The sequence below is a fragment of the Notolabrus celidotus genome, chromosome 4 (genome assembly GCF_009762535.1).
Source record: "Notolabrus celidotus isolate fNotCel1 chromosome 4, fNotCel1.pri, whole genome shotgun sequence".
NCBI lineage: Eukaryota > Metazoa > Chordata > Actinopteri > Labriformes > Labridae > Notolabrus > Notolabrus celidotus.
Genome location: NC_048275.1, coordinates 16405409 through 16419366, shown reverse-complemented (window position 1 = coordinate 16419366; position 13958 = coordinate 16405409). Strand labels below are relative to the sequence as shown.

The window sequence follows — 13958 nt, the reverse complement described above, 5'->3', positions numbered from 1 at the left end:
ATTTGAAGAATTAACTCATTATACTCATAGTTACTTTAAACTGTATGTTGACCTCAACCGGCAACCTCCGGTCTCAAACTATGAAGCCCATGTGGAAGTGTTATAAACTGCAATACATCGAGAATCCACTTGAGGCTGGCTGCAGAAACACCGGAAACCACATCACCAATTCAAGAAAGACAATCTTTGCAGCAGTAATAAACATGTTTACAGCCTGGTTCAAAAAACGGCTTGGGTCTACGGAGCTAATCTCTCTATCAACACACACTGTACGGGGGGTGAATTTTTTTCTAATGCGACGCTTCAGAAGATATTAAGATTCCGACTTTTTGCCCAAATAAGGACATGACTGACTTGACTCCCGGACAGGAACACATAGCTGTTGGCTAGGAGGCTCAAACTTCGCCCCTTTAAGTCACACTATGCCTGGTTGAGTTCCGCATTTCTGATATGGCTGCTTCCGTCGATTGGCTTCAAAACAGCGCTCAGGAACAGACGGGTGACGTCACGATACTACAACCATTATTTATACAGTCTATGGTTGACCTACATGCAGTAGAGGTGATGTCACATCCTGTTTCTTTCACATCAGCTTGTTTTTTTATTTTTTATTTGTTGGATACGAAAGCTGGAGAGAGACAAGAAATGTGGGGAGTGAAAAGTGGGGGAAGACAAGACATGCAGTAAATGGTAGAGGCCGGAAGTCCAACTTGGGACCACTGCGACAAAGACTATAGCCTCTGTATATGGGGGCATGCTTAACCGACTAGGCAAACGGCGCCTCCCCATCAGCTTGGTTTAGCAGCGGCTCAGAAACACAGCCGCTATATCCATTTTGCCTCAGCATCCCAGATATGTGAAGATAGCAAATACTGGGAGGTGTTTATGACTGTGATTAAACATATGTGTGCAGAATTTGAACTCACCTAGTCCGGGGTGGTGGTCCCCGTTCTCCCCATTTGATCGGCCATGTTGGTGGTTACTGTGGTAACTGGCCATCGCCTCCAGCTTGATCTTCTTGGCCAGGGCAGACAGATCTAAGAGAGAAGGATACAAAAAGAAAGAAAAAGAAAAAAGAAGGAAAGAGAGAAAGAGAAGGGATCAATAAAGAGGCAGATCAATGGCCCCGGTGGAGGATTAGAGCAGTGGGTAGGCTGGAGGTTGTCATGGAAAGACAGAGGCCGGCCATTCATTCTGACTGCACCGCTGCACCGGCCGTTTAGTCTGCCAGGGAATCAGCAGTGATAGGAACAAGCCAAGACATTCATCTCTCCCACACAGGGACATCACAACCCACAGCACAGCACACAGGACGACACTCAAAGGCGGCTGCAGCTCCACCTTTTAGCCAGTAAACACTTCTTTATCTGCAGGAATTAGACGCATTAGATCAAAAGTGGAGATACTTTTTAATAGAGGTTGTGCACTTTTGGATAATATGAAATAGAGAGTGACAAAATGTGGCAGGAGAGCTGAGCTGCATTTTAATTTCTCCTGAACCTCAGAAGGTAGTTTGACCCTCGGAGTAACCTTTAAAACTCCATCTTATGCCACAGAAAATTAAATATCTCTCGCTCTAATACGGACAAACACAGTGAATTATTAAAGTTGGACGATCCGCGCAACTGTGCAAACACTGACAAGGAAATGCAAACACACCATAAGTCTTAATTTCCTGATCTTGGATACATCTAAACATTCAGAGGAGACTGAACTCCTGAGCATTTTATTGTTCTCATACGATGCTCGTCTAAGCTCAAGAGTCTGCGTGTGCAAGACAACCACAACAAATTGCTCCTTTTCTTCTCATCTTCTTTCCTCTCCTCTCTCCACCCTTCCCCTCTCCTTACTTTACCTTTTCAAAATGTCAGCATCACAGCGGGACATAAGCCACCGTGTTGCGCGCGTGTGTGTGTGAGTGCAAGAGGGCGAGGGAAGGAGACTAAGGAGGATCACATCAAAGATTCTCCCTGCCTTTTACGCCTCAAATGTCCTCCCTCTCTCCGTCTCTCTCTTGCCTCTCATGTGGCCGGTTCTAATCAGTGGCGCTGACATTGCCGCCGTGCCCTCTCCTTTGGTGGAAAAAGACTCTTTTCCCACTGAGAAAGATGCTCTTGAACACTCAAACGCATACACAAAACACACACACACACACACACACACACACCCACACACACACACACATACACACTCAAGCACCTTTGAACAGTGAGAGGAAGCGGAGCTAACAGAAAATGGCTTCTTTTGAGGCGGGGAATGAAAAGATCAGGTTGCAGTGAAGAGCACAAAGCCAAGGGCAACTTTGAGAGCGGTGAGGTGCCAACAATTACTTTTCTTCCTTTCTCCTGGCTACACACACACACACACTTACACAAACACACACACACACACACACAACTGTTTGTGACAAGAACAAGCAGTGCTTTGGCATTTATGTAGCAGGCAGTTGACTATGACTGTTATTTCAAAGTCAAAATACAAAACAATAGATTAAGATATTACAAATATCAGATTTCCTGTTATTTCTGCCTCTACATTATGAACAATCTAATTACCCTGAAACTTAATTTCATAGTTGAAGACACGTTAAATGGGTTGTAAGTGTTATATACACAAGAACATCAAAAACGTCTTGATACCTTCTTCTGGTGCGAGATTTTTTAAAAAGTACTTACAGAATTAGGATGCCAAAAATTATGATTGCGACTCAATGTAGGAGACAACTTTGTGCATGATTAATCCAAGAAAAAAAACTGTGTAAGTTATGAGTTGTTTGTGGCGTGTCAGCAGTGCGTATGCTAATTTTATTAATCAACACCCAAAGCCCCGCCTCCTCATGCTATTGATGATGGATAAAACGCCTCATGATAGGGTCTGCAGGGGGAACACAAAGCCGCCCCTTGTTGTATCTACTCTGCATGAGCAACCTGTCCTTTCTTTAAACTGATGGAGTAACTCCGCTGGTTGCCAGATCATTGCTTTTACTTTCCAACAGCTGAATAAAGAACAAAATAAAGACTGAACCAACAGGATCTCTGAGGGCTGAAGCAATGCAACACTAATTCACTCTTTATAACACCTCCTGGAGCCAAAATGGGGATTTGGACTGTGACTACTGTACAGTACTGAAGGATTACAAACCTTGACCTTAAAAGAAGCTAGTGAAAAATGGAGGATTTAGAGAGTCAGGGGGGCTTTCTTGATGGGTCTTTGATACAGAGTACAGTGGCAGGTGAACTGAACTGAAATCTTTTCTTCTTTAAGTGAGCTATTATTAGTATTTAACTACACTAATTCAACAGTAGTTTACTTAACTGTTCTTTTACTGATCACTTAAAGGAATTGAGTTCAGCATTACAATTAGTGATAACAGTGTTAACAGTGTTTAATGCAGCAGAATTCATATCACTGATGTGTAATGAGCTCAACACAACTTATGACAGTTAATGAAAAAGCTCTGTGTAATAAATGACTCTTTTCCCCACACGTTATTATTATGATAATTTAGAGTGGATCATCTGTATTTAACTGACTTTTTTTCATGTTTGCTGGCCAATTTTATAACATTTCCAGTGATTATTTTTTTCTTTGTTTGAAGTTCTATCAAAGATAAATAAAATATGGAACATTTTAATTATACATCTTTCTTTTATTTGATTATTCTCCTCCTTTAATTATCACCTAATGGTCCTAAAGATGCCATCTGGTTGGACAAACAGGCTCTACTTCCCTTCGTAATCATCGTCTTATTAATAATAGACCTTGATTGTAAAATGTGCTGAGTCTTTGATTGGCCTCATTTGAACTGGAGCAACTTCTTGCACTGTTGTAAGGGTCGGGTACGGTTTTGCTGTAACCTCAGTTGAGCAGGTTAACTTGTGATGGGGCACAACACTGTCGTCTGTATTACTTGTACAGACATCTTGCCCTTGAATATGTATGCACAATGTGTTTTTTTTAGCAGGACTACTGTTTCTGGTCAGTGTTGAGCAAAAAATTATGGAAAAATTTAAGTAAAAAAATGCTGTTACCAGAATATAGAGGTCAGGAACAATGGGCCTATTACCTCGCTTGTCAAACAAGGTCCATTGGAGAAAAAAAGAATAAAACATGGATTAAACTGAATTAAATTAAAACCCCAAATCAATTTTAAGTGAAAAAGAAAATCTAATAAGAATTACATTTTTTCCAAACTTTTTTAAAAGGATGATTATGGTAAGTAAAAACTTAAAAGGTAAACTGACTTCACTTATAAGGCATGTTTCGAGCATTTCTGCACTACGTGTCAAATTTGTTCTGTGACGTTCAAAAACTTCTTCCTGATTTGGTGGCAGTTAAATATGTCGGTGCACCTGTGTGATATTACTTCCCTATCCCGCTCGGGGTCATGGATACATAGTTTGTGCTGCATGTGCATGGTGAGGCTTGGGTGGTCACCTGCAGGAGGCATGATCCCAGCATGCACCAGACCGCTGTGGGACAACATGTGGTGAGTCCCGCCCTCTGTCACGGTCTGCAGCCTCTTGGGCGGTCGTCCGGGCCTCGAACTGCGGGGCAGAAAGCACAAGTTAACATTAGCCATTAGGCAGCTTAATACCTCACTCAACTCTGTAGCCGTTTATCCCGCTGAGCCTGAGATGGGTGGCCTGATTTGAGGAACTGTGTCCTTCAGTCTGTAAACCTGTGATCTTGCTGAAGCGTCAACAAGCAGAAACACTGAAACCTGAGCGCTTCCAGGAAGGCTGCCGTGCTGCAAATCTGACCTCCCCGTGGATACGAGCAAGCAAAAAACGAGTTTCCCTATGGCATCAATAAAGCACCTCATTACTGTTCAGCTTACTCATTCATTTGTCTGCTTATTAAATGTGTTTGCTCGCCTCCTTCCCTTCCTTACGCTCCCATCTTATCCTTATTTGGTCATCCATTCCACTTCTTTCCCGCCATGTCACAGATTCCCTCAGTAAAAGCTGTGACTATGAGCAGATTCACATGGTTTGATTGAGCCGGGCATGCTCAATCAATCCTGGAGGAAGTATGTGAAAAGCTGTCAGACATCACTTTGGCTCTGACTAAACGGTGTGAATGTCCTGACAGGGGAAATGACACGGGCCACATCAGGCTTAATGACAACCAGCGCGGCTCATCTCCTTTTCAAACCAGGCTGACGTTGGTTAGCATGAGTCTGTAGGGTAGTGTGCACATGAGTTAGTGCAGACGTATGCGTCTGAGTGTGATATAAAGGAGAAGATTCAGTGATGAAAGGAAAATGAGTGGAAAGCAATGGACAGAGAGATGGATGGAAAAGGTGAGGAGATGTTGAGAAAGAGTAAAAAAAACAAAAAAGAGGGGGAGAGATAGACTAGCAGCAGCTTCCTAGCGTGGGGTGTCTTTGAGCAGATTTTAATTAGAATCTAATCCAGCCGTCATTAAGGCCCCATAAACGAAGCTGTCAGTCAGGAGATTAATGGCGCCTCATTTGCATATTGCATATAATTCATCAATTACCCAGCAGAAAGGACCAATCCCCTGTTGACACACCCACTGGCTGAGAAAGGGGGGGAAGATGGAGGGAGACAAAAAGACAGAGAGAAAGATTGTGCAGTCACTAACTGTGGGAGAAAAACAGGTAGCTAGTGTGTGTGTGGGGGTGCCAGTGTGAGTGTGGAATGTGTGTGTGTGTATGAAGTGTTCAAAGGTTAATTTGATGAGCCGATGAGCTCCACAGTTCCTGCCCTCGGTTTTAATGAGTTGTTATTATTGTCTCTTATTATGGGCCCAGACCGACTGGGATGTGACAGCTGACATCAGATATCACACACACTCACACGCACACACACACACACACTCACAGACCCATAGATAGTGTCTGAGAGAGAACCACACTCAGGTAGACGTACTGATATTCACACACACAGCATGACACTCAGATCGACAGACGGTAAGGAATGTGCAAGAGGGATGAAGTTGTGAATACTTGGGTGTAAGTGTGTGGGTGTGTGTGTGCGTGGGAGTGTGTGTTGTTCCTTCTACAAGGGTGGAGGGGGGGGGGGGTGCAGTCACATCACACACAATATTTTGTGTAGTGCATATAGAGCGGCATACTGTGCTTAACAAAAGCAGGAAATGTATTTTTAGAGCTCAGGTTTGAAGGTAAAGCAACACGCGGACAATGTTGAAACACCTCAGATCAGCACACAAACATACACAAACGGAAATGCACACAAACACACACACACACACACACACATACATACATGCACGAATGCAGAAGCGAACACAGGGGGGGGGGGGGGGGGGATCAAAAAAATTAAAGACCAAAGACTGTGGTTGGTTTTTACTGCAGCCACTTCCCTTTCCCTTACTACTGTTTATTTGAACTCACTAATTAATGGCCTGTGAGTGTGTGCGTGTGTGTGTGTGTGAGTGTGCGTGTGTGTTTTGGAGGGAGGGTGTGTTTGTATATGTTGCATTTTAAGAGGCATAAAGAAGTGGAACCTAATTTTGTGTTTAGTCTGCAAGTGCGTTGATACATCAAAGTGACCCGTGGAGGGAGGTCTATGTGTGTGTGTGCGTGTGTGTGTGTGTTGCGCATGCGAGTGTGTGTTTTGTGTGCAAGTGTGTGTGTGAGGTTGGAGAGCACCGGTTCCCTGAGGTAGGATTAATGAAAAAGCCTTTCATGGAAAAGTCATCAAGCTGAGGGGATGGAATGAGAGAGAGGAGGGGGAAGAGAGAAAACAGCGCATTGTGAGTGTGAGTGTGTGTGTGTGTGTGTGTGTGTGTGTGTGTGTGTGTGTGTGTGTGTGTGTGTGTGAGTGAGTGTGTGTGGACAAGGTGTGTGTGTGTAGAGGAGGGGGTGTATGGCTTATGACCTCTTTGTCTCAAACTTTAATTAAAATCTCACCCAGACGTCCTCCCTCATGCCAACACTGGCCACACACACACACACACACACATACACACACACACACACACACACACACACACACACACACATACACCCACAAACACACTTTTTTAAAGGGTACTCCGTACATTGAGTCCTGCCCTCCAAGCTTTGGCGTGTGTGTTACCTGAAACATGAAACGCCAAACATGGCAGCTGGAGCTTAGCGCAGGTGGAACAGAAACAAAACATAACAAAGATGACAGATCTCGCTCTCTCACACACACACACACACTCACACACACGCAAACACACACATAAAGGGGAAAGAGAAAAGTAATGAAAGAGGAGGAAGTGTTACAGTCAAAACAGTGGAACAGCTACTGGCTTGGAGGGACTGAGGTGCTGATAGGTAGCAGCTGTGTGTGTATGTGTGTGTGTTTATGAGAGTGTGTGTCAGAGAGGGTGGTAAAAAACTAGCTCAAACAAGATTTTGTTTGGAATATATTAGCAGCGGTTTACAGCTCCCATGCTCCCATCCTTTCAATCTGTGTTTATCACGCGGGGTTGTATTCGCCGTCACGGTCCGGTTTGATAAATCATACTGCTGTTGCCGAACGCAGGAAGACTTATGCTGCTGGTTAGAGGAGGAAGGGAAAGATTGATGTTGTGATCTTCCTCTCTGAAAAAGCTTTATGCGCCATTGTTATTAGAGAGGCCTGTGTGATGATGTCATGAAAGAAGCAGGCAGGATAACACACACATCTTCACGTTCGATCACACACACACACATAACACAGGGCGTTTGATCAAGGCAAGAATCTGATCTCCTAAACTGATACCACTGTGCATTCCTCTTCCACATTCCAGGGTCAAGAGGATGTCAAGAAGACTGTGTGTGTGTGTGTCTGTGCATGTGTGTGTGTATGCGCCAAAGTGTGTACTCCCTTACAACCTGTCATAGTAGAAGACATGGAGGCCCCCTCTATCTCATCATGCTCTTCTTCTCTATAAAACATCAAAAGAGTGCAGAGGTTAAAGTTGAGCTAATCACCCCTCCCCCCCCAAAAAACACACACACACACACACACGCAAACACACACACACAGATGCACACACAGATGCACACACACAGCCCTCCTCCCTCTTCTCTTCATCCTAGCACTGCTGACTTTGACAGTGAGTTATGGCATGACAGTGGGGCTCTGCTTTGAGGAGTCCACCTTCCCACACACAAACACACGCACGCACACACACATGCACACACACCATCTTCACACTGCCAAGTTGCGCAGCAGAGGTGCACCACAGAGAAACACAAAGAGCGGGCTTTTGTTGTACTCCACAGGCCGCATTGTCTCATTTATCATTCATCCTTTAATTTAACTTCCTTCATATTTGACTTGACTTTTGTACAGACCTGCAAAGAATAACGGCTCAACACAGGTCTGAGGCAACACAACACCAAAATCCTGATTTGTTTCTTTACAATTAGATTACAGAAAACAAATATCTTTACTTTTACCTCTGTAAGCATCAAGCCAAGACAAGTTGAGCAAGACAAAACTGTGCGTCCATTGAGTTTAATACAGAGACAGATGTGTTTTCTGCATCACACCTCAACACACCCTCAAAAACTGTGTCCCTGTAATGCTGGTTAATAAACACGCCACAATATGAAAACTTTTCACTGGGACAATTTCTTCAAAGGTAGGTCTAATATAGAAATTGGGTCCTTGAAACACTTGTATCGGATGTAATTTGTTTTGTTCTTCAGGGTGTCATGAACACTGTTTCTGGAAAGACTCTTAATTTGCCCATTTTGGGAAACTTAAAAACAGATAACTTGAAAAGAGTGCGAACGTATATTGACAAATAGGGCAGTTAAATACATCATGGTGGTGTTATCTTTTTCACTTATCTGTGTTTGGATTCATGTGGAACATGTGCAATGGGGTTATGTACATTTTTGGTATGGGTCTCTCTTATAAGATGTGTATTCTTGTTCTTTTGTTATTATTCATTTAATAATAATACAGTGGAAACAGATTAGATGTGCAGCAAATGAGTCCAAGACGAGTCTCTCTATGGGGATAATTAAGTATATGGTATGGTATTGTATCGTATAGTATCGTATCGTGTCGATTGTATCATCTCGTATTGTATCATATCTTGGGGTAGTGTATCGTAATATATCATATTGTATCATATATTATGACCATAGACTGTATAAATTATGGATATATCTGTGACGTCACCCATCTGTTCCTGAGCGCTGTTTTGAAGCCAATCGACAGCGGTAGCCATATTGGAAATGCAGAACTCAACCAGGCAGAGTGTGACGTAAAAGGGCGGAGTTAGAGGCTCCTAGCCAACAGCTCTGTGTTCCCGACCGGGAGTCACGTCAGTCATGTCCTTATTTGGGCAAAAACTTGTAATCTTAATATCTTCTGAACCGTCACGTTAGAAAAAAATTCACCCCGGTACAGTGTGTGCCGAGAGGGAGATTGGCTACGTAGCGCCAAGCCGTTTTTTGAACCAGGCTTTAAACATGTTTATTAATGCTGCAAAGATCGCCTTTTTTGAATTGGGGTCTATGTGGATTCCGGTGTTTCTGCAGCCAGCCTCAAGCGGATTCTCAATGTATTGCAGTTTATAACACTTCCGCATGGGCTTCATAGTTTGAGACCGGAGGTTGCTGCTTGATTATGACGCTGTATTGTATCAGTTTGACTTTGATACGTCAAAAGTTCTGTAGAGTCCCATCACAATTTTTCTCAAGCAAAAGTCAGATTTTTCTTTATCCATAAACAAAACAAAACCCCAAAGCCCAAAACTAGTAATACAAATAATCTAGAAATTGTAGTAAAGTTTCCATAGCTCAAGTTTTATTGAATTTGTCATTATTGCAGTACTTGTGGCAATTTTGATTTTGTAATTTAGCAGACACTTGCATATAAGACAAATATCTCTTGCTCCTTTCAGGCCTTTGTGAATCAAACATGCGCTAATTCAGAAACCATGTGTTTTGTTATCCACTCATGCTTTGTTAAAAAGTAACAAGAGATGTCTCTTGCAATATTACACTACTTTTAAGTGACGTGAGGGATGGCATTTGTGTACTCCATGCAGTGTAAGTCTTCCATGTATCAATGCACATTCACACACAAGCACACACACCCACACAGTTTGACCTAAGCGAGTTGTTTGATGTGTGTCCCTAGCTGAGAATGAAACTGTTTCTTTGTGAGGGGAGAAAGAAAGGGACGGAGGATCAGGTTGCCTCCTACACGCCATGTTCTCTCTGTGGAACTAATGTCATTTAGCAGCAAAGCCAGCAAACACACAGGCGTGACCATGGGTGCTAGTGTGTGTACGTGTGTATGTGTGTGCGTGTGTGAGGAGGTGACAGGGGGAGTGTGTGCTTGTGTGCCACCTATGCATGAATTATAACTAGGATGAAGTCGGCCTCTTTTCATGGTTTGATGAGTCAGTGGTCAGGGTGTGTGTTTGTGTGTGTATGTGTGTGTGTGTGTGTTCCCAGCAGGAGTTCAAGAGTGAGACAAAGAAGAGAAGGAAAGACAATGATAAACAGAGGACGTTTCCCTTTACTCTTCAAAGGGAACAAATGAATGAACTCACAGTCATAAGAGTCCATGTAAAGCATTCTGTTAGTCATGTTAGTCCATCAGACAGGCCTGTTATTTCTCCTGCAGCCTGTCTGACTGTGCTGGACTGGAAAATAATAAGTGATGGCTGTCTTAATCAGTAACAAAACCCCTCACTGAGGCCTGACGCTGTCACAGAGATGTAACATCATATTCTTGGAGGTGTTCTCTGGAACTCTGAGTCTGCCCGGCCAGCCTTCCTGCCTGCCTTAACGAGGACCATGTTGAGCCCTGACTCTTTACCTGCTACTGTTTGTTTCCCCATCCACACAAGGGATTACTTAGGAACTTCTAATGCAGATGAGAGGGGGGTGGGAGGGGATACTTATGGCAACCACAGCACATTTCAAGCCTTCAGACAAAGAATCACGGAAGTCGTTTGAAGATTTCAGATGAGTGATGTTTTCAGATCTCATTAACTAAAGGCTGTTTGAGTGTTATGTCGATAATTAGAGACGGTAGAGGCTGTGTATTTGTAGAACAACATTCCCATTAACACCTGACACAGAAGAAATCCCAAAGCTGCCAGAAGATGCATCTGGATTTTGTCTTTGCTGGAGGGCCTTGAATGCTTAAGCGCAGGTGTTAATCCACGCGCATGGAGCTGGAGGCTCACAATAGTTGTTTCTTTTCACTGTGTGTTTAGTTTTGCTCAACAAGTCACAGCTTGACTCAAATGCTAACACCTGGATTTAAAATCATAAGTAGTTGAGGAATAAAAATAGAGCCAGGAAGCATATAAAAGTAGATTTTGCTTTGCAATCTGTGCACATCTTGGAGAATCATCTATCTGTATTTAATGACAGGTGTAAATTGGATCATTCATGCTCCAAGGAGCAGGGATTAACCATCAAACAAAGAAAAAAGTCCCCTAACTAAGGCTAATCCAAACTCCTCTGGATTCAAACCCATGCTGTTGAGAGCATGTGGTATGCACACCAGCAGACTGAGGCTCCAGGAAACCACAAATCCCCGCCAATTTAGCCCCTTTATCCAAACATCTCTGCGGTGCACTGGATTGATGACCCATGTAGTTGGTCACCATCAGAGTTCTGCAAAACAGCTAATTTACATAATCGCATCATAAATACCGAGAATTCATTTAATCATCTCTTCTGTTCTGATGCTCAGGGCTAAAGAGTGTTGATATGATAAGACAGCAAGTTATTAAGGAAGGAGAGAGAGAGAGCTAAGGGATCAGTGAGTGAGTGAGTGAGCTTGTCCTGATTTAAGCTGCCGCTTGGGGCCAAATGAAAATTAATTAATTTCTGTGAAGAATCAATTTCTCAGAATGACAGTGTCAGATTCAATGTGTGCATGTGCGTGTGTCAGAGTGAAACTGAGTGTCGGAGAGAGAGAGAGGGGGGGAGATTATAGCGTATGATAACATGACAAACTTTTAAGAGAGTTTTGTCTTTATTGAGATTACTCAAATTCATTATCTCCATCATCACCATCACAGCGTTTATCATCCATTAAAATGCTAATTAGTGAAAGACATGCCTAGCAGTCCTAATGTGGTAAATAAAAGAGAGGTTAACTGGACGCTCAATTAGTCATCATCACATGTAAACAGACTCAAGTATGAGCAAAATCTTATTTTCAGTACATTTATGGAGTTTCCTTCAGCTCAGATGTAAAATAATAATAATAATAATAATTCTGGAGGCATTTCTACCTTTTTAATTTCAAAGGCTTTCAAGCACTTGCAAGTGCCCTGTCCTGAAATGATGTGATACCTTGTTTTTTAAGAAAGAGCATTATACATATGTCACTTTAAAACCCATCCCAAACAATGGCTTTAGGCAACATATAGGTATGATTTTTCTAATTGAAATGTTTCACAATGTATTTCAATTGAGTATATTTTATTTGTCTTTTCATTATCCACTTGCCTATAGATGTAAATTATAATTTTTGCTAACTCTGAGATGTTACACTTGTATTTTTATAGGTTATGATGTGAAGTAACTCACTCTCAAATTGGCAAACAACTAGAATATGATAGAATAAAATATCCATTTTTAATATGATTCTTGTGCCAGTTCTCTCCAGAGTGGTATTTACATTGAGTCTGGATGGGCAGAGGAACCCTTACCTGTTTTGGATAACCCCACCTGCTGCACCCGCCCCCCACAAACTTGGCAGGGTAACCCCGTATCTACCGCGACACTGCTGGGTCACACACTTTCTATCCCCGTTACTCATCATCCGTACCCCCGCTCACCTTGCGTTGGTACAGTCGCTGTAGAGCGTCTCAAAGTCCTGCCTGGAGATGAGTTTGCACCGGTTCACCCCAGGTTGGATGGCCCCGAGCCCCCGCAGCACTCGGACCTGCTCCACGTTGCACACCACCGGAGAAATGTCCAGCCGCTTCAGCTTGGTGTAGACGGTGTGGAGTCCGCCGACCAGGTGCTTGAGGAACACATCAAAAGCCTGTGGCAGGCAGATGAGCTCCGTGTCTCTCACCGTAAACGAGGCCAGTTTGGCACCTTTCACCTCCACCAGTTTACACTCGTTGTTCTGTGGCGTGCTCTCTACGGGCGACGGCGTGGCGTACACGGGCTTAGCGCTGCTGGACAGCGGAGCTCCTCCGGGCTTTATTAACTGGGTCCCGTTTGAGAGTAGGAGGTCCGCCCGGAACTGCTGCAGCAGCGCTGGGTGAGTCGCCGGCGGAGGAGCCGGGGATGAAGCAGCGGAGGTGGCTGCAGGTGGCGGAGAGTTGGTGGCCGGAGAGACGGAACTCGGAGCCGGGAGGTGACCGAGTGGAGCGGCTGAGAGCAGAACAGGAGCAGCCGGAGATGCCATGGTAGTCATGTCCCGGAATTAAATTGGACAAAGTTAACTTCTCAGTAAACTATTAAAGAAAGTAACTTCACTGAACAAATGTAGTTGGTATTGCGAGAGTGAACTGCGCATTTGAGTTTGCCGAGGAGGAGATGGGGGGATAAAAGAGGAGAGGACAGAAAACAGGGTCTGTGTGTAGAAAAACAGATCACATAGTTGAGTCAGAATGAGAGGAGGCTTGTCTCCGAGCTGGAGATGCTACTGTCACATTATCATAAAGAGGAGGAGCCTGGGCTTCTTAGAGAGTGAGAGACACGTTCACACAGACAGGGAGAGAGAGCAGGGGGAGAGAGCAAAGATTAGCCTACATAAACTTTGGATAAGCCTATTTATGAACGCCTAACCAAAAGAGACTTTCATATTAATGCTTGTGATGGGGCTAAGTATATCTGTGGTAGGCTTCTCAATCTGTCTGTGATCTGCCCACAACATCATTGTGACTAACAGCTTTATAATTGTATTATCCTTAAAAATCTGTGATATGATTCCTGGAGGAATTTGTCTTGGGAGCAAATATTCTTCACTTACAAATATCAGTTATTACAGAGACATTGTAAAATC

At 43.5% G+C, this 13958-nt stretch overlaps 1 protein-coding gene across 3 annotated transcripts in view; it reads right to left on the bottom strand.

The window, feature by feature from the left end:
• dachc (dachshund c) overlaps positions 1-13610 on the bottom strand; it is a 28938-nt gene extending 15328 nt beyond the window's left edge. For 2 of the 3 annotated variants that reach the window (XM_034682019.1, XM_034682020.1), the window contains exons 1-3: positions 12778-13604; positions 4438-4547; positions 927-1037 (exon numbers count right to left, since the gene is read on the bottom strand). In XM_034682019.1, coding sequence (XP_034537910.1) covers positions 927-1037; positions 4438-4547; positions 12778-13367 — 811 coding nt within the window. In that variant the 5' untranslated portion in view covers positions 13368-13604. Of the gene's footprint in view, positions 1-926; positions 1038-4437; positions 4548-12777 lie in introns of all 3 variants that reach the window. The other variant, XM_034682021.1, reaches the window with a different exon arrangement.
• Positions 13611-13958: the final 348 nt, after the last annotated feature.